At 41.1% G+C, this 27324-nt stretch overlaps 1 protein-coding gene across 3 annotated transcripts in view; it reads left to right on the plus strand.

Annotated features, from left to right (window-relative positions):
• Window positions 1–12599: 12599 nt before the first annotated feature.
• Window positions 12600–27324, plus strand: part of NLRP14 (NLR family pyrin domain containing 14) — a 33731-nt gene continuing 19006 nt past the window's right edge. Inside the window, exons 1-3 of one of the 3 annotated variants that reach the window (XM_084773635.1) lie at window positions 12600–12900; window positions 24727–24801; window positions 25227–26814. In XM_084773635.1, the coding sequence (XP_084629761.1) occupies window positions 24741–24801; window positions 25227–26814 (1649 nt within the window). In that variant the 5' untranslated portion in view covers window positions 12600–12900; window positions 24727–24740. Of the gene's footprint in view, window positions 12901–23303; window positions 23479–24726; window positions 24802–25226; window positions 26815–27324 lie in introns of those variants that run through there. The other 2 variants (XM_084773636.1, XM_084773634.1) reach the window with 2 other exon arrangements.

Raw genomic sequence — 27324 nt, forward strand, 5'->3', positions numbered from 1 at the left:
GATAGCTTAGATTATGACAAAGGTCTATTTTCAGAAAGAAAGGAGAATGAATATGTCATAAAGAACTTGAGACAGCACATGGATGCTTCTCTGAACCAAACAAGAGGCATCAGAGAACACCACTGTAAAGGTTAACATAGGAAGAAGAACTAAGGGGAGAAAGCTGTTCAGGGAGAGCAATAAGGAGGGTGTCAGATTCAGAATGTTGGTGCTTTTCCAAGACAATGATTGCATTTCCAAAAGTAAGACCGACGTTTTATTGACTAGCATAGAGGATGAGACTGAACAGCTTGGGGTCCCACAACTTGTTACAGCCCTGACAAAAGTCTGAGCACATTCCATTCTGCAGCATTTAGACAATATGCTGCTGAGAAATGCAGATGCATTGTAAGATCCAAGGCAATTTCTGTTTTCTTTGAGCCCAGTCATACAATAGAGGGCTATATATGATTTTCAAGTACCAAGGTCATTAAAAGTTTTAAAAATTGGAAGTGGAGGTGATTGTAGATTTGACAACTCTGATTTCAAGGAAGAGCATTTCAAAAATCCATACAATAAAAATGACATTTTTAACATTGAAATAATCCTTTAAACAAATGCAAAGTTAAAGCACACTTACTATATCACTTTTCCCCCTTGAACCTCTGAGTCAAGGATAATTTTGTAAGAGACCAGTATTGATCGGTAGCATGGCATTGTGGACCACTCGTATAACTTGGGAACCTTGGAGGACGGTAGAATATATATCTTATCAGAAAGCGTTTGATTACCTTTTTGGATTTTTATATTCTAAAAGTGTTGGTAGTTCAAGGCGACCTTTTTTTTTTTTTCAGACTCTTTTCTTTTTTAATTTGATTGATTGATTCAGATTACATCTCAATTGTAATCCTCTCACTTGTTTTTTTTTCTTTCTGGTTTTTTTTTTAATTTTTTATTAATTTATTCATATTACATCTAGATTGTTAGCCCTTCCCCTGTTTCCTCCCTCCTTCCCACTTCCCCCCTTCTCCCTTCCCCTATGTCTGTGATTGAGGGAGACCTCCTCCCCCTATATATGCTCTTAGAGTCTCTTCTTGGTAACTTGCTCTGAGTGCCGCCAGGCCTCCCCATCCAGGGGACATGGTCATAAAAGGGGCACCAGAGTTCGTGTGAGAGTCAGATCTCACTCTCCACTCAATGGTGGAGAATATTGTGTTCGTTAGCTAGGTCTGGGTAGGGGTTCGAAGTTTACTGCCTATTTCTCCTTGGCTGGTGCCTTAGTTTGAGGAGGACCCCAGGATCCAGATCTGCCTGTCATAAAGTTCTTCTTGTAGGTTTCCAGGACCCTGTGGGTCCTACTGTTTCCCCATTCTTCCATGCTACTCTCGCCTAAAGTCTCAATAGGATGTCCTCTCCTCTGACCCACTTTCGTTCAAGGTGATCTTAAACCTGAGTGTGGTAGTCACGGAGCAAGTTAAACTTTTGGTAGAATTCTCGCTCCCCGAAATATATGAGGAGGTAGCTGCTTGGATGCAATATTTTTAGCTATAAGTAGAATTGCAGCCTGTAATGTTAAGCCTTAGTTAGGGTTCAGTTATGATTAAATCAAATATATTTTCTTGAAACTATTATAACCATTGTGGCATATTTTCTGTAACCCAGTGGGCAATATTCTTTGATAGAATATTGGACTCACTTTTAGAGTTTTAAAACTATAACAGCATTGGGAATTCTGATCACTAGGCCTAATATTATTTTATAAACTTCTATAGATGATTCTGATAAATAACATTTAAAATACTACTTCATTCATTAAAAATTTCTCTAGGACAAACCCTGTCTCCCTGAAATTTTTTCTTCTTCTTCCTCAGATGAAGCCTGCAAAACCTCTGTCATCCAGAAAGGAAGCCCTGAGGAAGGGCAAATGGAAACTTGCCCACAACTGCACAACTCCAGGTAAGTTATGACCCTGGTCTTTGATGGAAATGTGTCGCCAAGTCATTTTAATAAAAAATATATTTTAATATGTATATATATTCTTTGAACTTTTTATTAAACATGTTTTCATCTAACAACATGCAATTCTTACTGTTCTCTAAGGCTCTGAACCTGTTTCAGATGGTGAGAGACTTTGGAAAATATTCTGCCTTAGTCTTGTGTGTTCTCTGTGCATCGGTCCTTTGGAGAATATAGATAAAATTGAAGCCATAGATACTACCATTCAATATTCAAACTTAAAAGTGAGATGTCCCTCCGGGCAGAATCCTGAACAATGTTACTTACTATAGAGTAGAAGAACCCTCAAAGGATGCAGGAAACAGTAGACATAAGAGAGAAAGAGGAAGATATGCCACAGAGGGCAACATATTTGAAGGACAGATGCGTCAAGTTGTCAAAGCAGTAAGTTGAAGTGCTGGCCACCTGTTTCCCATGGAGACAGAAGCCAGTTTGCATTGGATTCTAGAAAGAGGAGGAGGTAAAGAGGCAGAGAAAATTAGTATAAACAACTTATTCACAAACTCTGAAAAAAGAACAAAAGAAATTTGTGCATTTGGGTGTGTTCAAAGGTGCTGAAAAAAACAGTTAAGAGACTCAAGAAAGAAGTGCATTGATTCGTGCTGAAAGCCAAGGAATTTATTCATTAACATGGGGTCTAGGTTTACCACATGCATTGTCTTTGGTTGGTGCAACAGTTTGTGCAGGTCCCTCTTGGTCCAGATCCACCAGCCTTGATGGTCTCCTTGTGTGGCTACTGAGCCCTCGGGGTCCTTCCATCCCATCCCCCATTCTTCTATACCACTCTCAGATCTCTACTTGGAGTCCAGCAGTGAGTCCCAGCATCTGTCCTGATCCCCCACTGGGTGGAGTCTCTCAGAGGACACCTATGTTGGGCTAATACCTACTTATAAGTGAGTATATACCATGTATACCTTTCTGGGTCTGGGTTAACTCACTCAGGATGATAATTTCTAGTTCCATATCCATTTGCCTGCAATTTTCAACATTTCCTGGTTTTTAATAGCTGAGTAGTATTCTATTGTGTAAATGTACCACAGTTTCTTTATCCATTCTTTGGTTGAGGGACATCTAAGTTGGTTCTAGATTCTGGCAATTATGAATAAAGCTGCTATGAACATAGTTCATACTGAAATCATAATGGTTTGTTGTCAGCATTCATATCATACTCCAAATAAAAAAGAAAAAAAAATCTGAGAAGCATTACCTATAGTGTTAATAGATGAAAAATTATTCTCCTCATTTTGTTGCAGTATGGTCTAGTACTTTGTATTTGTTAATTTCTTGCCCCCCTGAGATTCTTACTGTTTATGAGCAAATTGTCATATACCCCAAGCTTTGCTATTTAACCTTGCCTCCCTGATTGGCTGATTAAAAAGCCAGTACCTGGGCAGGACAAAAGGAAGACGCAGAGTAAAGTTCATGGGCTCACGGGACAGAGAGGATCTTGGGAAGGAGAAACAGACAGGTTAGGGGCCCAATTGGTGTGGATGGAGGAGATGGAGAGCATTAAGAAGTATTTGGGGATTATGGATGGAAGGTAGCTCAGTAGAAATTATTAGAAGTAGATGGCATGGGATGAGGGCTGGGAGATATGGAAGGTAACTTAGAAGTTAATATCTGCCCTGCCCCAGGTGATCCAAGGCTATTCTAAAATGCAATAGGTATCTGTGTCTTTTATTGATTGATTGTGGCCTAGAAAACACTGCCATAATAACTATAAGCCTAATAATAACCACTTATTAGGCCTTTCTTTTAAAGTAACATCTTTTGTCCTTTTTTTTAAGAGACAGGGTTTCTCTGTGTAGACTTGGCTTTCCTGGAATCAGGCTGGCCTCGAACTCACAGAGATCCGCCTGCCTCTGCTTCACAGAGTGCTGAGATTGAAGGCATGTGTCACCATGAACCACTTGTTCTTTTATCTTTTTGTCACAATTTTTAATAAAATTCTACTTAAGAAATTTGTATAATAACTCATATAGGCATACGTGCATGCATAGAGGATCCCAGTGAGACATTCTGGGTATAAAACAGTACTGGGATGTAGCCCATTCATCAAAGTGTTTACTACATTTAATTGTAATGGATATGTTTTAATAAACTGATTTTCTTTTGGGCAGTCCAAATATGAAAGTACTGTTTTTGTGTTTTATCATTTCTCAATAGTTAGCTTTTCATGTCTAAGTAATTTTTTACCCTCATGAATCCTCATACTTACTTAATGTACCTTCAAATAATATCTTTTGGAAATGCATTTAGATTTCAATTCTTGTGGAACATACACAGCCAACCAACATCTTCCAGGCATTTTCCCATGAACTTACTAACTTAACATTTTAAATTGACTGTACCATCAAAGAAATGTACGCTGATACGTAAACTAGTGGCGGCAGGTTATGTGTGGCAGGCGTGGGAGGTTACTGTAGTGAAGGATGGGACTGATGTTAGGAGGGATGATAAAAGCCAGACAACACAGCAGAGGAACATGTTGCTGGGAATGGTGGCGCACACCTTTAATCCCAGTAGTAAGGAAGGTAGAGGCAGGTGGATTTCTGTGAGTTCAAGGCCAGCCTGGTGTACAAAATGAGTCCAGAATTGTCAAGGCTACACAGAGAAACCTTGTCTCAAAAAAACAAAAACAAAAAACAAAAACAAAAAAAGAAAAGGATATTAAAAAGAAATGGCATGTTAAAGAAGCATAAGGCATAAGCTCATTGATGGTAATATTCACCGGGAAAAAAATGGGAATTCTATTTTGTAGACAGATAAGCTAGAAGAAAACCCAACATTATCTCACGAGATCTTTTAAGCTACCTTAGGAGTTTGGAATTCATATAAATAATGGCAAGAAAGAAGAGCCACATTAACCTCACACAGTACTTTGAGCTTAACGAGACAAAGAAAATAAATGAAAACTGGACAGAAGGAAATTATTCGTTGATGTGGTTGATCATTACAACTAATAAAACAAACTGAAAATATTGGATTTAATAAATTAATCACGATTTTGTATGTACCCACTTTGTTTTGTAGAAGGAACAAGAAGTAGCTGTGAACATTTTTAAGTAGGATAGTAAGAGGGACTTCACAAAACACAGTGTGAAGCTGCAAAGGATTAAATTACATTTCTAGGACTGAATTACAACTAGACCAAGGCAGCTATAAGAATTCAGCATGTCAAATTACCACTTTGGTATTGTAAGAAATGAAATATACTGATATTTATTATAAAATATATTTATACATATATACATACATACATGCTGCAGAAACTATGCTAAAGCTTAACTGTCAATTCTCTTCAAAAATCCATGAACAGAGTATTGTCAGATCCATAGTATTTTTACACCTAATTTTCAGATTTCAGGTCCTCTAAATACGAGGATTTTGGAAAGGATGGGTATAGTTGCTCTATCTTATGTACACTCACCATATATAGCCACAACTATTGGTTTCTTAGGACATACCTGCAAATAATCCAATAGACAAGAGAAACTGTGAGAAAAGCAACAATAAGAACACGTTGACGGAGAAGAATCACCAGACAGTGACTGAGAAAGACAGGAATACCGGCTAAGTGTGTATGCAAGAGATAGGATGACACAAACACATTTGATATCACTTAAAAACATTAAAATCAATTTCAGAGAGGTTAGAAGGTTTGGATGCTCTTTGCATTTGTTTGTTTATGTATTGATTTATTTATCATTCTTAAAGGGTGAGGTAGGCATGATGGCTCAAAACACTAATTCCAGCTGTTGGGGAGGGTGAAGGCAGGAAGATTGGAAGTTCAAAGAAATGTTTAGCCACCTAAGATCCTTTTCTAAAAATAATGGATAATAAACAGAGTACAGATTGTGGGAGCTTGTTGGTTTTGTTTTGATTTTTCACTACTTAAAGGTACTGATTTTTTACAGAAGAGAGAAAAATAAAGGTATCAATATTGCGAGCAAAGACAAAATCTCCTGCTCTTGGACCTCTAGACCTATCTATCTCCAGGACACTAATTTTCAGGGCTGATGCCTTGCAGCTGGGAGCATACTCAAGGATGGCTGAGATATTCTGTGCCCTGGAGCCTTGGGAAACTTCCTGTTGGGAGAGAATCTTATCCACCTTTGGTTTTATTGTTCTTTATTCTCATCAAAGCTTTCCCAGGCTTTTACCATGTGAACAATGTGATTTTTGTAAATAGTACCCTCACTTGTAACCAGGTCTGCAGGAAAGGGCGCAGAGCCTAGGTCACAAAATGTACAGTAAAACTGGGGGAATTTGAAGCATCTCTCTTGTGCTCCTTCCTGGTCCGAATGCATTGGCCTTTGGCTTCCCCAGTTCTGCTCCTCCCCATCCCAAGGGAACCCTCAACCCTCAATCCCCAGCCCCTCCAATCCCCCCACCCCACCCCAGGCTTCCTGCTTTCTCCTTTATAATCTGCATTCCTGGGTCTCCAGGCAGAGGAAAAACAGTTTTTCCTTAGGTTCAGAGCCCTAACTCAAGGTCACAACCCAGTACTGCTGGGGGTCGGTCTAGTGCTATGTATTCTAATGCTAAATACTGATGCCTAAGATCTGGTTACTATGGAGACGGACACACTCTCACTACACCAACTGATAGATACTGTGTATACTTTACCAGCCAATATTCTCTGATTGGTCAAATAAAGTAGCTGACAGCCTATGGCTGAGCAGAAGAAAAGTAGATAGAGCTTAGGTTCCTGGGCTTGGGGTCAGAGGGGGACCAGATGAGGAGAAAGGGCTGGGACTGGATGGGATGGACTAGGAGCACATGGTCAAGAGAAGTTCACCTGAGGACAGACTGATGGAACAGAAGCCACCAGAAAGTGATCAGATTGTCAAGTGACAGGCATTTATGTGTGTTTTAAGAGTAGTAAGATTAGAATTGCTCAAAACCTGCCAGCATTATGCATGCCTATAGCTTAATAATAAAATAAACAGTGTCTCTGTGTTGTTTACTCTGAAACTATACTGGGAAAGTTGGAGTTGATACTCCCCTATAGACATAAGGAATAAAAGGGGGGTGAACTACCCCCCCCGAAAAATAATTACATGATATACAGAACTGCTCCAGTACTGCAGCCTGCTCTTGACAAAGGTCCTACTCCTGGCCCTCAGTGCCTCCATGGTCTTAAAACCCACCAAGTGCCCCAAGATTGAGATTTATATAACTATCCTTGGCTCTCCATCCACAAGTCTAAAAGAGGAGATAGAGAGATGTTTCTTTGGGAAGGCCCTCAGTCTCAGGAGAGCCAACAGCACAAATTTTATCCAATCAGCTTTGATCTCAAGGGATGATAGACAAAAGGGTATAGGTGTTTGGTACCACAGGAACTAGCGGCACCACTGCCAAGTTAATATATCAAAGATTAAGAGCCAAGCAATGTGCTTCCATTGGGCTTTTTAACTGCAAGTATGAGGGTGTTAAAGGGCGCAGATGTGGGGCATAGAAGATTTGTTTTCTTAAGGAAGATAAGGGGCTTAAATCCTCTGAGGCTTTGGGGAGAGAGATTGGGTGATGTATTTGATGGGGTTTTGTAATTGAGTAATGAGATGAGGGTGGTGTTTGGCAATAGGGGTTTTGCGTGTCCCATATGTGGGAATCCACCTGGGAAGCTGGAAGATGTGTCAGGTTGTTTGGTTTGGAGGCAAAGTTGGAGAGGAATGGCTGGTAAGGATGAGGTCAAGCAGATGTGGGAAGCAAAAGAAATAGAGGCTGCCATTTTGGCTACAAGATCCCTTCCCAATAAGGGGATAGGACAGGTCAGTGCCACTAAGCGGGAATGGGTAAGGGGATACCCCTAAATATACAGCTAAGTAATGGGGTTTGGTGAGTCTGGTAAGGCTGTCAATAGGGTAACAGGAAGGAGAAGTGGATCCCTAGAACTCCGTTAGGACTTAGCACAAGGCCCTGGCATCCAGAAGGAAGGAGACTGAACACCCTGATACAGTGATGACTACCAAAGGCTCCCTATCAGAGATGGTGGTGATTGGTCCAAGGAAGCCTGAGCCCAACCCCTTCAGTTGTCTGTGGCCAAACCTAGGAGATCGTCTGGAAGGGCTTCTGGGTCTGATATCTTAAAGGACGTGAGGACAGTCAGTAGCCCACTGTCCCTCTTTATGGCACTTTGGATATGGTCAGAATAGCTGATTAGACCTCAGACAGGCCCAGCTCAGTGACCTTCCTGATCATATTGAAAACAGATGCCAGGAGATTCTCAGGCTTTGGAAGGCTCAGGAGTCTGAGCAGTTGATGAGGCCAGCCAAAAGGCCTTCGATAGCACCAGGTATTTTTGTTTGGGGACCTTTCCATCTCTCCCGTGATATACCTTAAAGGCCACACTTAAGACCTCTGCCTGTGGAATCAGGTCTAAGTTTCCCTAACATCAGGGGAACTCTGAGAGGAGAAGCAGGTCATAAGGAGTTGTCTTCCATCTGATCTCAGTATCCAGATTAGTACATTGTAAGAGGGCCTTTGTAAGGTGCTCTAGGAATTGAGACAGGTTTTTGTATTTGTCCTGGATGACCTCTCAGACTTTTTTCATAATTTACTGCTTTAGGGGTGTCCTTACAAAGTCTGCCTAGGAGACAGGTTATGAATTGATCCCTATCTCAGATGTCCCTTGGGGTATTATCGTCTCTTGCAGAGTCCCAGCTGGAGACTGTCTCAGTCTCAGTGGAGTGGGCAGCATCAGTTTGGTGGATTTTATCTGCACGTGCCTTAGCCTGATCCCAGACTCACCTATGCTCCTCAGGGAGAAGATTGTTTGTAAGGATCATATGGACATCACAGAAGGTGAGAGCATGAGATCGGTTAACATACTGGAATTCCTTAACAAGAAATGTTAGGTGGAGGGATTAGCAGTGTAGGACCCCAATCTCTTCTCTGACCAAGCCATCCACCCCAGCAACTTCCCACAAAGGGAGAGCCGTGGCTTAGGTAAAGTGCGTGGAGATGAAACAGCTCCTGTGGTGCAGCCTGGTCAACCTGTAAGTCCCCTAACAATGGGAGTAGGGGCTGTCTCTGACTCTCTTGGCTGCCTTTGGATCCCTTTCCCCTACCTGGGCAGCCTTGTCAGGCCTCCATTGCTGAGACTCGAGATTCCAGGATGGGTTGGTATTCCTTGGGGGCCTCCCCTTCTCTGAGTAGAAGGAAAAAAAGAGGGAGGGGGAGGGAGCATGGGGATGGGACTGGAGGAAAAAAAGGGAGGAGTCTGGGATCAGTCTGTAGAATGATTAAATAAGTAAAGGAAAGTACTAATAATAATATGTAAAGATTAGTTTGTACAATTAAAATGCTTAAACTTGTCAAGAGTATAGCAGGGTGAGTAAGCCAGGGTCTCTACCGCAGCACACTGTGGACCCTTGAATCCCTCAGACACCCAGGACCTCTTCCTGATCTACACATTCACAAACAACATAAACATAGCATCTTACCGTCTGTTACAAGACAGAAATCGTATCACAATCTTGGTGATGTAATTTAACCTCTCATCTCACTCTTCTCATCACTAAGATAGTGACTTGTCTATAAATCATTACATCTCTGATGTAATAATTTACATAAGCCAGTAACAAACACTAAGTTGGCTGATCTACCCTCTGCTTCCAATCTGAAATACTAATCATGATTTGTTTGTTTGTTTGTTTAAGAAGAAAGGTACACTTGTAATCCCAGCACTTGGGGAGGCAGAGGCAGGCAAATCTCTGTGAATTCAAGGCCAGCCTGGTCTGCAAAGCAAGTTTAGGACAGCCAAGGCTACAAGCCTTGTCTCAAAAATAAATAAATAAGTAAGAATAAAAGTACGTAGTGTGTGTAACTGATTTTCAGCATTCTTGGCATGTAGAAACATCAAATACTGTCAGTGTCATTATATGACTACATTCTCACTTGTTACAAATATATGTTTGATTTTCCCCTGCTGCTGCTGAGTTGCGCAGAGGCAGAGGCTCAGGTGAGTTTGAGATTGGCCCTCAATTGTAATTCACTACCATGCCTGAGGAAGGCAATGTGCTGGAGGTGTAATGGAGGTCAATACTGCTCTACAAGAGGTGCTGAAGGTCACCCTTATTCACTAAGCCCTGGCACATGGCATACAGGAAGCTGCCAAAGCCTTAGACAAGTGCCAGGCCCCATCTCCCATCTCGGTATGCTGGCATCCAACTGCAATGAGTCCATGTATGTCAAGCTGGTAAAGGCACTTTGTGCTGAGGCCCAAATCAACCTGATTAAGGTTAATGATAACAAGACACTAGGTGAATGGGTAAAAATCGATCGAGAGGAAAGCCACAGGAAGAGGCTGGTTGCAGTTGTACAGTGGTTAAGGACTAGGGCAAAGAATCTCAGGCAAGGATGTCATCAAGGAATGCTTCAAATGCAAGAAATGAATAAATAAAAAATTTGGCTCAAAAAAAAAAAGAATATATGCTTTAAATCAGGGAATACAGATTTTGAACATTTTAAACTCGTTTTGTTTCAAAAACTGATTGTTAATTAAGGACATCCATTTCTATGACTGATCTTGTCTTCCTCACACCAAAGTTGGTGAAAACAGAGAGAGAAACAAAAGAGCTTTTTCATCTTTAAAAAAAAAAAAGTGACCAGATCTCCTACTTCACAAGATTAGTTACCAAAAAGGCCTGTGGCTCCATGCGAAAGACCTGTGCTCGGTGTGCAGGAAAGCCTAGGGAAGGAGTGCTTTAATGAGCTCCTCATCACAGCTGTTAGCTTCTAAAGACGGGAGCCACAGGTTACAGAAAGCATCCCTGGGCTCTGAGAGCCAAGTTAGAGACCTGGTGTGGGTGTTGTCCTGTCCTCTCCCCCATGACTGGGTAGGAATGTGGAGAACAGCAGGGGAGAGCCCAGATATGAGAACTGAACTGCCTTTCTTTCTTTCTTTCTTTTCTTTTCTTTTTCTTTCTTTTTTTTTTTTTAAGTTTTTTTAAAGCCTGGACCTCAGGTCTGTGGAACGCCTAATACCTCGGAGACCTGTAGAAACTTTTATGGTTTCCTTGACCCCCCAGAAGATGAAGAAGCAGTGGAAAAGTCTAGGCTGACTCACTCTGAGCAATTATGAGAAGGGAGCAAAGAGGCTTGCTTGCCCCAGTGTCCTTGGTGGTGGGCGCCACTCTCCCATTCAATAGCTGAAAAGCTTGAGACTGTTTGGTTCCTCAGGTGTAGAAGTGCTGGCACCTAAAACAGTCACTTAACCAGACACGGACCTCAATTAGCTAGCAAAAATAAATACCTAGGAAGAGCCATTTGTTAGAGAAACAACCAAGATGTGCATCTGAGGCTAACAAAGTGAAAATATGGAAGCATTGAGTAAACACAGCTTTGGGAGCTAAATGAATTAATTCTCTATAGCTTCCTGGTGGTTTTAGTAGTTGGCTCAAGAGAAGATGATTAGTTTTGACCCCAAAGAGAAGCTGCACAAATTAGTCATCATATCCCAGGGCTGGTCAGATGGCTTGTCAGATAAAGCATTTGCTCCTGAACCTTCAAGACCCGAGTTTGATCCCCAGAGTCCACACATAAGAAACAGACAACCACCGCTGTACTGGCCTCCACATGTGCACTGTGGCACAAACACACACATAATAAATAAATGGAAAAATAAAATGTAAGTCACATCCCAAAGCACAGAAAGAAAGCTGGGAGTGGAAGTAAAAGGAGAAATACTAGCCGGATCGCTCTAAGAGGTCTGGTGTGCAGCCACAGAAATTCCAAAGAAGAAAAGCGAGCTGATGGGAGTGATGAAAGAAATAACAGAGCTTTCATTTGCTGGAAATTTTTTTTTCAATTTAAATTTTAAATTTCCAAAGACCTAAGAAGCCTATTGGATTCTTGTCGAGATTAATGAGTAAAGGCACACCTGATATATGAGTCATAATTTCTACATTCTAAGGGTAAAGGGAAGTCAAGCTTCCAGGCTAAAAGAGTAAAAAAAAAAAAAAAAAAAAAAAAAAAAAAAAAAGGAAAAAGGGGCATTTGATTTCCTGTTTGTTATGGGGAAAGCTAACAACTCTGTTCACGAGAACAGAAAATCAAGAGAAACCTGTTGCAATCCACCAGACAAACGTAAACACCTGTCGTGGTGACAGAATGATTTGAACATCTGCAGGAAATTAGAATCATGATCAAACAACAAACCCCAAACACACAGTCCCCCCTACCCCACCCCACCCCCCAAAAAAAAGAACGGGAAAGGAAACAGAAAACACAAGGTAAAATAAAAACGCTAATGTAACATGTAAAGAATATAACAAACTAAGATGGGCCTTCCTACATAGTGGCCAAGGCAGAGTGGGTGAGGCAGCAAAATCCACCCTTTTGCAGTTTATAAGAAACACTTGTGAAGTTGCTGTAACAAAGCAATAACTGGCAAACAGATGAGAAATTTCAGCTAACTGAAGGCTAACTTAAGAGCCACGAAAATGATGGATCTCATGTACTGAGGAAAGGCACATTGACGCCAATTTGGGAAGGCCGGAAGAGAACACCAATACTCGACAGGTAAAATTGTCTATTAGGTGATAAAGCAAAAAACGAGAATATTTTATAATAATATAAATCAAAATTCATAGCTCAATACACGTTTGTGGTCCTTCCTACACAGATGCTGAACACAGAAATGATCCCCCTCAGGGAGGCCTAGAGATTCCAGAGCGGAAGTCTTACCCAGCCAGCCAATCAGAAGAGAGCCAGCCCACCAAGCCCTGCCAGAGAGTCCGTCCCGCCCAAAGGCGGCAGCAGCAGAGAGGTTTTAAGGGCTAAAAGGTAAGCTCCTCTTTCTAGGTGAACCTGCTGAGGCTTCTCTGGCGGATGTTCCGTTCACGGCTTAACTCAACGCAAGGACTTAATTTTCATCACAGACACCATCCCAGACCAGAGGTAGAGAATGACCTTCTTGGGTGTATATTTTGCCAGGTCTTAGACTATTAACGGCCCAGTGGGAGTCCTTCCGATGCCCACGTTGTGCATGCAAACTAGGAAAGGGATGCGGTCTGCATCTGAGTGGGAGAACGGGGCCTTGCCAAGACTCCTGGAGAGCCTGACCCTATAGCATTAGTATGGCTTAGGATCCTGTATATAGCTGCTGCTGGTAACTGGGGTCAAGAATGGAAACTAAAACCGAGGTTCACGCCTACTTAGTGACCTTGGCATTGAGGCCTAACTGGCATCGTTGTAACTCCCAGTCTGAGGCCCTGAATTAAAATGGTTATAGTCCTGCTCAGCAGGTCTGGGGCGCCCGACCACCCTCCTCCGGTCCTGAACTAGGTGCAGGTGTCCGTCCTTTAGTCTGAGGCCTCCTGATTTTCCTTACTGTTAGCAAAATAGGCCTTTTCAAAACTTTGCGGTCCTTGTGCCACATGGTACACCCCCCCCCCGCCTCTCAAAATTATAGGAAGCCATAATTCAAGGTTCACTTACTCTCCCACCAATCCAACAGTGACCAGAATTGCTCTCACTTCAAAGGTTACCAGTATTGCTCTTCCAAGTTATTATGGCACACTTTCATTACCTTTTTTTTGGACCTGACAAATGGACATTGTTTTTTGTTTGCTTGCTTTTGTTGTTGTTGTTATTGTTGTTACCATATTGCTGCTTGGTTGTGCGGGGTTGGGTTTGTTTGTTTGTTTGCTTGCTTGGTTAGCTTGGTTTGGATTTTGGTTTTGTTTTTTTTTTTTCAAGACAGAGTTTCTCTAACAGTCCTGGCTGTCCTGAAACTCAGCGATTTTCTGCCTTTTGAGATCAAAGTACTGGGATTAAAGACGTGCGCTGTCACCTCCCATCTGATGGTGCCATTTTAATTTTTTTTTTAAGTGGCCCATGGAAGTTCTAAAGAGGGTACTGGCAGACCTAGGAGAGCTGTGCGGTCTATAAACGGGAGTGTAAGCAATGACGTGAGAGGATTGAATCCAGTGAACAAGGCAGCCCTGGAGGTATGGGCAAAGGCAGCATGGTAGGCTGCCTCTATATGATCATGGTCAGGGCCTCAGGTGTCTATCAGAGGACTACAGGGCAGGACCTGTATGAGCACCAGCTGATCCCACCCTTCCAGCGCCTGGGGCGCCTCTATGAGTTCCGCCTGGGGATGACCTCCGGTGCCTAAATGGTCACTGAGTCTAGGATCAGCTGTGGTCTCCCGGCGCTGAAAGGGTACTGTGGTTAGGCAGCGGCCCCTCCCCCTTCGCTCTACAGGCACCCTGCACTGGTAGGCAGAGCCTGTGCCAATCCCCAGGCTAACAGGCCTGGGCAGCCACTACTTGATCTCAGAGGGACAGCAACCTAGTGACAGTTTTCCCTGCTGGGACAGGACCCTGTCACACCTAGGTGCTACCTTAGATGTGAGGAACCTTGCCCTCCCCCATAAGCCCAGGGTCTGATTTGACCTCTGACCCAGTATCCTTGGTCAGTTCCCAGCTTGGCAAATATTGACTATACCTACACAAGATCTTACTATATAAATCATTGTTTTTATTTGGAGAACTGGCTGAAACAAAGGCCCTTCCTCCCCCCACTGGTTTGGGCTTATATGGTTTTGGATTTTTTTATACTTGGTGTATGTATGTATGTACACACACACACACACACACACACACACACACACACACACACCTGGTTTGTGTACAAAAAAAACCCATAAAGAGTAGCTGGACAGTGATGGCACACGCCTTTAATCCAAGAGCAGTTTGTAAAAATCCTTTCCCAACCTACTGAATGCCACTTTGTCCTATTGATAGTGTACTTTTCTTTGCCAAAACTTAGTTTCATGAGGTCATGTTTATTAACTGTTGATCTTACTACTTGTGATAATGATGTTCAGTTCAGAATGTTTTCTCTTCTGTCAGTGGGGTTCAAGGCTAGTCCTCATTTTCTCTTCTATCAGGCTCAGTATATCTGGTTTTATGTTGGGGTCTTTGATTTATTTAGAGTTGAGTTTTGTACAGGGTATGATTCTATTTGCATTCTTTTACATGCAGACAGTTTGACCATTTGTTAAAGATGCTGTGTTCCCCCCCCCCCAGGTGTATCTATGGCATCTTTGTCAAAAATCAGGTGTCCATGGGTGTGTGGATTTATGTCTGGGTCTGCAGTTTGATTCCACTTGCCAGCCTGTCTATTTTTGTGACAACATCATGCTGTTTTTATTACTATAGCACTGTAGTACAAGTTGACAGCAGCAATGGTGATACTCCAGCAGGGTTTTTATATTATTATTCATGATTGTTCTGAAAGACCCCCGAAGGGAGACCCTCACTCAAGCCTCGGGATGGCGCGCACCCAAAGACACACAAACGACTGTCTTGCTGTAAACACATGAGACAGTTTATTGGCGGAGCTCCGGGTCGACACGTATCTCACGCAGGAGACAGAGGGGTCGACCCAGAAGCCCAGGGGTTAGGGGTTTATATGGGCAAGGGTCGGGGGGAGTGGGAAGTTTCAATTGGTTGTTTCAAACATTTGAACATCAGCAAATTGCATAGGCAGATCTGGGGTAAGCTCAGACTTAATCACATGGGTACAGTCCTTGGTTCCTGTCTTTCTTGGAACCTGAGGGTAGATGTTTATCTGAGCTAACGACACATCTGGTTAAACTCAAACCTGGAACATTGTGTGTGGGCCTCAAGGAGGGGATTAAGCAGACACCATAAGATCGGATGAGGGGGTCTTGGCTCATTACTCACTCGACCATGTCCGGTACCTGTTTCTCTCAGGAATTTGTCCTTGTGTATTCTCCCTATCTTTTATGGCCAGCCGGTCCCTGGAACACTCAGTAGGCCTTTGTCTCCTATCTCCGCATTCTTTGTGACTTATCATCTGGGACCTTGGGCTAGCATACCTGTCGACCTGCACTTATGAGTTAGAGAGCTCTGCTGTTCTGGTTGCTTTAATGCTAATTAAAAATTTTCCTTTTCAGTTCTAGCTTTCCTGGTTTTTTTTTTTTTTCTGTTCTATATGAAGCTGAAAATTGTTCTTTCAAGATCTGTGAAGAATTGTGTCAGAATATTGCTGGTAGGATAGCTACTTTTACTATGTTAATCTTACTGATTCATGAGCATAAGAGAGCTTTCCATCTTCTGATATCTTCCATTTCTTTCTTCAAATACCTGAAGCTTTATCATACAAGTCTTAAACTTGCTTGGTTAGAGTAACCCCCCAAGTTATTTTTATATTATTTGGGGCTATTGTCAAATATGTTTCACACTGATTACTTTCTCAGTCCATTTGTCATTTTTATATAGGAAGGCTAGTGATTTGTGAGTTAATTTTGTATCCAGCTACTTTTCTAAAAGTGTTTGTCAGTGGTAGGAGTTTCCAGTGGAACTTTTAGATCACTTATGTATACTATTGTATCACCAGCAAATAGAGATACTTTGACTTCATCCTTTCCAATTTGTGCCCCTGATCTCCATCAGTTGCCTAATTGCTCTAGCAAAGACTTCAAGTGCTATATTGAAAATGTACAGAGAGAGTGGGAGACTTTGTCTTATTCCTAATTTTAGTAGAATTGCTTTGAGTTTCTCTCCAACATCATTGCCTATGGGCTTGCTCTGAATTGCCTTTATATCGTGTTTAGGTATGTTTGTTGTATCCTTAACCTCTCCAGGACTTTTATCATGAAGTGTTGGATTTTGTCAGAGACCTTTTGGGCATGTAATGAAATGATCTTGTAGATTTGGTCTTTCAGTTTTCTTGTATGGTGAATTACATTTATTGATTTTCATGTGTTGAATCATCCCTGCATTTCTTGGATGAAGCCCGTTTGATCATGGTGGATGATATTTTCTTGTGTTCTTCTATTTGGTTTGTAAGTATTTTTTCAAAAGATTTAATTTTTGGCATATGTATTTATATTATTACACATAAATAAAAATTACATACAGCAAGAAGAACCTGAAACAATCAGGGACTATAAGAATGTTACGTTCATGGTGTTTTGGCTAATTGTTTTTGACAACCTTGTAGAAAACATCCTTCCTATATTGGTGATTCCAAGTCTCTGAGTGAGAAGCAATGTCCATCATATCTCATCTGTGTCGAATTAAAACCTCTTTCTAGGGCCTAAAAACATCTTAACCCCTAAGTAGCAAAGGTTAGTTCTAAGACTAAACTATCTGGTCTTCAACATCATCAGAGACTTGAGAAGAAATGAAACTTAATTACTTGAGTGAACTGGAAGTACAGGTTAGCAGCTTCCAAAATGAGGAAAGGAAAAAGAAAAAAATTAGAGACAGTTTGCTACCTGAGCACTCACGCAAAACTCTCTATAACGTTGAAGCATCATGTTCACCTTTCTGGCCCGATATATCCGACAGACATATTTGTGGGGCAGGAACCACTTAGGACTTCTTCACCCTGTCTTGTCAGAGTTTGGCCGTTCATTCTGCCTGCATCTAAGCTTGCCCATTTTTAGGCAGAATTCTGTGGCAGAAACTAGGACATTTTGCCTAGTGGCTGATTTGCCACTTTTGAAGCCATCTTCACAAGGAGGTTCTTTAATGTTTATCATCATCTTGAGGTAGGCTGGGTGTTGCCAGGAGTTAATCTGTCTTGTTGTCAAAGAATCTTTAAAATATTATAAACATCCTTAAATGCCATATTCTGTAGGTCTCTGAGGCATTTAAGACCTTATCTAACTATGTTACCTTATCTATCTATAGGATCATATCCATTTGCCCAACCTAGGATGTATATTCCTGTGATAAAACAGACTAGTAGTTGACATGACCATGATTTGATCAACCAACAATTAGCTTGTATTACTTAATCATCCTAAACAGCCTGCAGTAGCATTTTCAAGGTATTAGAAGTAAGCTTTGTATTATAATTGAGTTGTATGGGTATGGGTTCAATACCTCATATTAAAGCAGAAATATATAATGTATGTGAAGAATAATCTTAAATTTGAATTCTATACCAATGTATCAAAATTAAACTTATTTTGTATCAATATACAAAATTCTATACTAATGAATTAAAAATATCCTTTTTTGTTAGGAACAAAAGGCTGAAGGTTGAAGAGTAGATTCAACAATCTACTTTTTATCTTATCATCCCTATATATTTCTATATTCCCCTTCTTTTTTTCTTCAACTCCTATCTCCATACCTACCAAGGAAAGATAAAGGAAAAGAGAAACATCCCCGAGTCCAGCCTAATTGTCTCTCTGAATAAGACCAATAATAACTTACAAGAAACTCTCACTGAAAATAAGCATCTGTAGCCCAAGAGAGCAAACAAAAACCTACCAATCCGCCCCCTTAGAGGAAATGGGCATCATTCTCTTAGGGTTTCTTCCAGCTGAATTGGGGCTAATAGTACCTTTGTAGGGGCCCAAATAAAATTGGGGGACATGGTTAAGCAAGCTAGGAATAACATTTGTGGTCCAGTTTCTAAATGTTGAGAAATTCCAGGCTTCATAGGAGCCCTGTTTGTATTTTATTGAGAATTTTTGCACCTATGTTCATAAGAAAATTTGGTCATTAATTCTTTCTTTGTTAGGTCTTTATGTAGTTTGGATATCAGGCTACAATGGCCTCATAAAAAACCAATTGGGAAATGTTCCTTCTATTTCTAGTTTGTGGAATAATTTGAGGAGTATTGGCATTTTCTTTGAAAGTCTGGCAGAATTCTAAGTTAAACCATCTGGCCCTGGGTGGTTTTTTTTTTTTTTCTTTTGGTTTGTTTTTTGTTTGTGTTTGTTGTTTTTGTAGAATGTTCATGACTGCTTCTGGTTTACTAGGGATTGTGGACCTATTTTAATTGCTTGTCTGACCTTGATTTACCTTGGTAAGTATTGTGTATTGAGAAACATTATTCACTTCTTTTAGATTTTCCAATTGTGTGGAGTACAGGTTTTTAAAGTATGACCTTATGATTCTCTTCAGTGACTGTTATCTCCCTCTAATTCTCTCCCTCTAATTCTGTTAATTTGCATATTCTCTTTGCCTTTTGGTTAATTTGCAAATCTTATTGATTTCTCTCAGAGAACCAACTCTTTGTTTCATTGAATCATTGTATTGTTTTTGTTACTATGTTATTGATTTCAGCTCTGATTTTTATAACTTCTTGTCATCTGTTCCTTTTGGATGTGATTTCTTTTTTTTTTTTTTTTTTTTTTTTGTCCAGAGATTTCAGGTGTGCTGTTGAATTTACTAGTATGAGATTTCTCCAAATTTTTTATGTAGGGACTTAGTGCTATGAACTTGCTTCTTAGAACCACCTTCATTGTGTCTCATACATAAGTGTGGGTGTGTTGTATATTTGTTTTTCATTCAATTCTAGAAAGTCTAATTGTTTGATTTCTGGTTTGGCCCATTTTTTTATTCAGTAGTGAGTTTGGTTTCCATGAGTCTGTAAGCTTTCTGTTTCTATTGTTGATATTCAGCTTTAATCTGTGTTTCTCAGATAGGATGCTGGGTGTTATTTCAATTTTCTTGTATTTGTTGAGACTTGAGTATATGGCCAATTTTGGTGAAAGTTTCATGAGGTGCTGAAAAGAAGGTGTATTCTTTTGTGTTTAGGTGAAATGTTCTGATGTGTCTGTTAGGTTTATTTGGTTTATAGTATTAGCTTTGTCATTTCTCTCCCTCTCTCTCTCTCTCTCTCTCTCTCTCTCTCTCTCTCTGTGTGTGTGTGTGTGTGTGTGTGTGTATGTGTGTGTGTGTGTGCGCGCGCGCGTGCACACGCGCGCACTTGACCTTTCTGTTGGCAAGAGTGGGAGAAGTCTCTTTATCAGTGTGTGAGTTTCAATATGTGATTTAAGCTGTAGTAATGTGTCCTTGTGATAGGGTGCATAGATGTTAACAATTGCAATGTTGAGAAGTTTTTCTTTGCATATGTAGTACCCTTACATCTCTTCTGATAAGTATTAAAGTCAATTTTGTCAAATATTAAATTCACTACATCAGATTTCTTCATAGGACCAGGTGCTTGGAATGTAATTTTCCATCCTTTTACCTTGAGGTGATCTCTGCCCTTTATGTTAAGGTGTGTTTCTTGGATGGAGCAGAAGGATGGATCTTGTTTTTTGAATCCAATCTGTTAGTCTGTGTCTTTTTTTAATTATAATTTATTCAGATTACATCCCAGTTATTATCCCCCTCACTTGTGTCTGCCCATTCCCACCCTCTGTCCCCCTCCCCTAGACCTCAGACAGAAGGGGACCGCCTCCCTTGACCATATGACCACAGCCTATCAGGTCTCATCTGGATAGCCTGCTTCCGCTTCCTCTGTGTACTTCTGAGCCTCCCCACCAAGGGGAAGTGATCAAATTGGGAGCACCAGAGTTCATGACAGAGGCAGTCCCTGCTCTCCCCACAACTGTGGAGAATGAGCTGTCCATTGGCTAAATCTGAATGAGGTGGGTGGGGGTCTAGTTTTACTGCGTGCATTGTCCTTGATTAGTGCAACAGTTTATGAAGGCCCTCCTAGGTCCAGATCTGCCAGCCTTGATGGTCTCCTGAACCCTCTGGTTCCTTCCATCCCCCACTCTTCCATTCCACTCTCACCTGGAGTCCAGCAGCAAATTCCAGTTATTGGGAAATTGAGAACATTGATGTGGAGAAAGCAGTGTTCATTGATTTCTGCTACTCTGATCGTGTGTGTGTGTGTGTGTGTGTGTGTGTGTGTGTGTGTGTGTGTTTGTGTCTGAATGTCTATTTGTCAGTGGGGGGGTGTCTGTGTGTCTTGTTTGTGTCATGATGTGTGTGTTTCATGGGGTGGGTGTATCAGGTTGTATGTGTATGTGTTGGAGTGTGTGTGTGTGTGTGTGTGTGTGTGTCAGGTGGGGGGATGTCCAGTGGGTGGGGGATGGTTGGGGTGGTGGGTGGGGGAATGGGTGTCTGTACCGGGGGTGGGTGGTGTGTGTGTGTGTGTGTGTGTGTGTGTGTGTGTGTGTGTGTGTGTGTGTGTGTCCTCTCGTTAGTTGGTCTGGAATTATTTATTTTCTATGTTTCTATTTTCTATGTTTCCTTGGGTGTGGTTAACCTCTTTTTGTTGGAGTTTTGCTTCTAGTATCTTATGTAGAGCTGGATTTATAAAGCAATATCACTTAAATTTCATTCCATATCATGGAATGTTTTATTTTCTTCTGATTGGAATTTAGTCAAGGCTGGCACCTTTGCTCTCTTAGAGTCTGAGGAGCATGTCTCCGGACTCTTATAACTTTTAGGATATCCACTGAGAAGTCAGGTATAATTCTAAAAGGTTTGCCTTTATGTTACTTGGTCTTTTTTCCCTTGAAGCTTTTAATATTCACTTTTGTTCTGTACATTTAACACTTTATTATATGCTGAGAGGCCTTTCTTTTCTGGTACAATCTATTTAGTGTTCTGTATGTGTCTTGTACTTTAATAGGCATCTCCTTCTTTGGGTTAGTAAAATTTTATTCTATGATTTTGTTAAATACTTTGTGTCTTTGACCTGGATTTCTTTTCCTTCCTCTAGTCCCAGTATCCTTAGATTTGGTCTTTTCATTGTATCTCAAATTCCTGGATAGTGTGCAAGAATTTCTTTAGATTTAGGATTTTCTTTGACCAAGGTATCTATTTCTTTTTACCATATTGAATGCCTGATATTCTCTCTTCCATCCTTTTTATTCTGTTGGTGAGTCTTTTCTCTAATAATATTTCTGTAGTTTTTGGAGGTCTTCCCCCACTACACTGGGTTTGTCTGTGTAGCCTTGGCTGTCCTGGTCTTGCTTTGTAGACCAGGTTGGCCTTGAACTCAGAAAGATCCTCCTGCCTCTGCCTCCCTGAGTGCTGTGATTACAGGCACCTGGCTAATGTTTCGGTTTTGAGTTCCTAAATTTTTCACTTCCAGAGTTCCTTCAGTTTGACTCTTCTTTATTAATTCTATTTCCACTTTCAGGTCTTGAACTGTTGTTTTGTTTTTATATATTTCTTTAAGGGATTTATTTATTTTCTTTTTAAGGACCTCTGTCATATTTGTAAAGACTTCCTTAAGGGCCTTTATCTTGTATGCCAACTGTGTTCCAACTCCCAGGACCTGCTATTGTTGTGGAAAATAAGAAAGGCTTCTAATGCTTAGTGTTATAACAGTTATTAACTTGCTGTCAATAAAAGACCTAGGTATCTGATAGAATTTTAAATAAGCCTTATTTCACCTGTGTCTGCGTGGATAGTCAACTCCCTAAGCTACCTTGTTACCTCCCAGCCCCACATCACATACCATTTGCTTTAATCATATCTACCTGGGCTACTCCCCATCCAGAATTCCATAAACACTTGCTTATTCTTTTCATCTAGGCTGCTTCTCTCCAACACTGCCTCAGAGTTAGTTCCTCCTAGCCATGTGGCACTAACCCATGGCAATCCAGTTTCCTTCACCTCTTTCTCCTTCCCATGATCCTTCTCCTCCAAGCCCACAAACCTTAGCTCCACCTTTCACTTCTGTCCTGTCCAGGGGTGTAGGCCTTTTATTATTAAGCCAATCAGGGATAATTTTGGAGACAAGATTACACATCATTACTTGGGGTATGTGATAGTCTTCTCATAGAAGACAGCAAGCAGACCTCAGGGAGCAAAATAATTAACAACTAATACAAAGCACCAGACCATTCGGTAACATGCTATGGTAGGGTCCTGGGCTCTAGCGAAGACATATTGTCCTAGCTACCATTGGTTGTGTTTTTTATGCTGCAGTCTAGGAATCTGTGTTTGGGGTGGTTGTGATTCTAGGTGCTGATATCTGGTCTTGTGTTTGTTGGGTGGGTGTTTTGTTCCTTAACTTCTGTGGAGCTCTCTTTTTCTTTGGAGAGGGTATAATAACCATCAGTTGCCTAGTAGGGGATTCTGCTAGGTATGGCCACTGTGGGGAGAGAAGGGAACTGGGTAAAACTTGTTTCTAGGTATTGGGAGCTGACACTTAGAAGTTAGGATGGACTTGTGGGGTTCTACAGGAAGGGGAAATCAGGGTGTTCTATCTAGTGCTTAGTCCCCTGGAAAGGAAGGCATAGAGTAAGGAGGGGAGGATCTTCTTGATCCACTAGAGATGGAGGCAGAGAGAGAGGGCAAGCCGCACCAGGTTGTATGCTACAGAGCTGGGGATGAGCCTAAGGAATTTGGATTTGTAGAAGAGGAGGGAGGGATAAAGATCTGTAGTTGGCCTACCTGCTTCTCTGTCAGGATGGTAATAGATGTTTTATGATAGAAAATGTTCCATAGAATATTTGAGCTCAATTCTGAGCTCATACAATGGACCACAACAGATATATGTTGACTTAATGTGTGTGAATGGAGAGTTCATTTTCTACTCATATAGGTCCCATTAATTCTGTCTTTAGGTTTTTTTTCCACAAAGCTGAATCCAGACCCATGAACAAAATGGGAGACACATAGATGCCCTCTTCTTCCTTTTCTAAATTTGTGCTGCTGTTTTATTTGGATGATCTGAGCAATGAGGAATTAAATAAATTCAAGTTACTCTTAAAGAGGAACACAGGTACTGCTCAATATCATGCCTGGGCTGCACTGAAGGCCAAAGAACTGGCTTACTTCTTGAACAGATACTATTGAGAAGGGTAGACCTGGAAGGTAGCCCTCAAAACCTTTATATGAGTAAAAAGAACAAAACAGAAGCCAACTGTGTGTGATCCTAAGGACTTATCTGTGAGTAGGGACAGATTGTTTTCTTAGAGATACTGGCTCATTTGAGGAACCCAGAAGGAGCAGTATGGAGTTGAATACTGTTACTCTGTCTGGGTCTTTACTTGGGGATGATTAATACAAATGTGCCTACTAATGTGATTTAAGAAATTGAATGATAAGATAATTCCTGTTGAATGTACTTGTGCATATACTAAAAATCAATTCAAAACTTTTGAAGAATCTCAGATACAATCAACATATTTTTTGGAAAGAGCAATGCACTAAAAAATCAAACTCAGATAAGTACTGTTGGTGATTCTTACATGAAATTCATAGGCAGCACCCAGGTTTAGTTTGGTTTGGGTTGTGTTGGTTTTTTTTTTGTTTGTTTGATTTTTATATTTTTGACACAGGGTTTCTCTGTGTAGCCTTGGATGTTCCGGATTTGTTTGTAGACCAGGGTGGCCACAAACTCACAGAGATCTGCCTGCCTCTGCCTCCTGAGTGCTGGGATCACAGGTATGTGCCACCATGCATGGCTACACCCAGGTTTTATATGTAAGGCATTATAGCTATAAGATAAAAATGTAAGGCATTATAGCTATAAGATAAAAAAATGGATATTTATTATATATAATGTATACACACATATATGCACATGTGTACATATGTATGTACATATATGTGTGTGTAGATATAACATATGTGTGCAAGTATGTGTGAATGTATATGTGTATACATATGTGTGTGTGTCTGTGTGTGCGTGTCTGTATCTGTGTGTGTCTGTCTGTCTGTCTCTGGGTATGCATATGTATATATGTATATATCCATTGTCTCCTTTGAACTTCACTTACACCCTCTGAAGTGAAACAGGCAAGGGGACTTTGCACCTGATGTTAGAGCAGAGAGAGGGCAAGAGGTCCACCCTAGCGTTGATGTCCCATTCTTCCCTCAGCTAAGCTGGTGTAGCTTGGAGCTCCTGGCTCTAGTTTTGCCCAGATGGTCATAGACTCACAACACAGAAAACTTCTGGCCTCCATTCTAACCATTTCTAAAGCCCTATTTCTGGTAAATCTCATGATCCTCTTGGAACCTGTTGCAGGGACAACAAAGACCATGGAGTCGGAGGATGCTAAGGTGATGAAAGACCGAGTTTCTGAAGAGAAAATGATGTCTGGTCAGTTTTTCTATGTTTTACAGCTTTATGCAGGGTTAGTTCCTAAGCGCTGTTATTCAGTTGTCCAGTTTGCTTTCCGTGTACCACTGTTCTCAGTCATTCAAACTCAAGCAAACTGGACATATGGCCAGAGTCAGGCTCAAAACCATATTGACTTGGGATCTCAAGAAAACAGTATTTTAAGATGCCTAGTCCAAAGTTAACCTAGAGAGCGGAAGAGATAGCTAAGTAATTAACAGCACTTGCTGCTCTTCCAGAAGACTTGTGTTCAATTTGTAATACCTATGTGGTTGAGAGAAAGAGGGATGAGTAGACAGAGAGAAAGAAAATGGTGGGCAGTCACAATCTTAACCCTGAAATTAAAGAAAGTTTGTTTTGATTATATGTTATGTGTCTTTGGTTCTTTTCCATTCTAACTGACTTAGGTGATATAGACTACAGAACTGTAATAAAGGAAAATTTTTGCATTGTATGGGATAAGAATTCTTTGCTTGGATTATCCGCAACTTTATATCATGCAATTACTCAGAAAGACCAAAAACTGTTGGAGAGTATATTTGATGTGAATATCCAAACTTACAAGTTGCCACAAACAGTAATCCTTCATGGAGCCGCTGGAATTGGGAAGACAACGTTGTTGAGAAAAGCAATGTTAGCATGGGCAGATGGCAATCTCTATAAGGAATTTACCTATGTTTTTTATCTCAGTGGGAGAGAAATTAGCCAAATGAAGGAGAGAAGCTTTGCCCAGTTAATATCAAAAAACTGGCCTAAGGCTGAAGGCCCCATTGAACAGATCCTGACCCAGCCCAGTAACCTTCTGTTTATAATTGATAGTTTTGATGAACTGGACTTCTCCTTTGAAGAGCCAGAGTTTGCACTGTGTAGAGATTGGACCCAGGCGCACCCAGTGTCCTTTCTCATTAGTAGTTTGCTGAGGAAAGTGATGCTCCCCGAGTCATTCTTACTAGTAACAACTAGATCCGCAGCTTGGAAGAGAATATTGCCTTTGTTGCATAACCCTCATAGCGTAAAGCTGCCAGGACTGCCTAAGAATGTAAGGATGGAGTACATCAGCCATTTGTTGAAAGATAAGGCATGGGCTATGAATGCGGTCTGTTCAATAAGAAAGAATGAGAGGCTTTTCAACATGTGTCACGTCTGCCACGTGTGCCAGATGATCTGCACTTGTCTGAAGGAGCACGCGGAGAAAGGTGGCGACGTTGCAGTGATCTGCCACACCACCACAGCTCTGTTCACGTGCTATGTCTGCAGCTTATTTCCACACATAGCTGGGAGCTCCTCTGCTCTGCCCAATGAAACCCTGCTGAGGAACCTGTGCCAGGCAGCCGCTGAAGGCGTTTGGACGACAAAGCATGTGCTCTACCAGAAAAATCTCAGGAAGCATGAGCTAACCAGAGATGACATCTCAGTTTTCCTGGATGCAAAGGTCCTTCAGAGGGACACAGAGTATGAAAACTGCTACACGTTCGCTTACCTCCACGTTCAGGAGCTTTTTGCAGCTTTGTTTTATTTGCTGAGAGATAATCCAGATAAAAAAGACTGTGCCTCCAAACCTTTCGAAAACCTGCATCTGTTGCTTGAAAGCAACCATTTGCACGACCCCCATTTGGAACAGATGAAATGCTTTTTGTTTGGCCTATTGAATAAAGACCGAGTACGGCAACTGGAGGAAACTTTCAACCTTACGATAAATATGGACATAAAAGGTGAGCTACTTTCGGGTCTGGAAGCGTTGAAAAAGGACGACTCTTCTCTGTCACAGCTGAGGTTTCTAGACTTGCTTCACTGTCTGTATGAGACTCAAGATGAAGAATTCATAACTCAGGCACTGAGCTATTTCCCCAAGGTTGCCGTGAAGGTTAACGAAGAAACCCAATTGCTTGTATACTCATTTTGTCTTAAGCACTGCCACTCCCTACAGACTGTCAAACTGACTGCGGTGGCAGAGTTGACGAATATGTTGCACGTGGACCCCACAGATGAAACTTGGTAAGTGTTCAACTTACTGGTATCGAAGGAAGTATATTTACAGATGAAAACATTGGCTTAGCTAATGTGGGTAATTATTCTTGGATAATCCGTCGAGAAACCACTTTCTGAGGTTGATATATTATACATGATATCACCTGTCCTGTATCCCCTAACCTCTGCTGTTCTGTATATGATTTTACCTTATCCCTTCCATCAAGTTGGCTTTTCTGATCTTCTGCATCTAAACCTGTGAGAAGACAGCAACTATGGAATCTCTTTATTTAACTAAAAGCTTATTCTGTGGCATACAGTTATATGGGGAACAAGATGCTTAACATACTACCCAACTTAATTGTGATGCCAACAAAATTGTGAATGCTTACATAGGTGTGACGATACAATTCCAAAACTGAGATATAGAGGTGTTTTTATCTAAGAAATGAGTAGATCAGTATTGATTCAAATATATACTGAACAATAGCTGATCTGCTCTGAGTGTCACTCACATGGTTGCTAGTTGTTTGGTGT

This window comes from Acomys minous, assembly GCF_964271855.1.
Source record: "Acomys minous genome assembly, chromosome: 2".
Lineage (NCBI taxonomy): Eukaryota > Metazoa > Chordata > Mammalia > Rodentia > Muridae > Acomys > Acomys minous.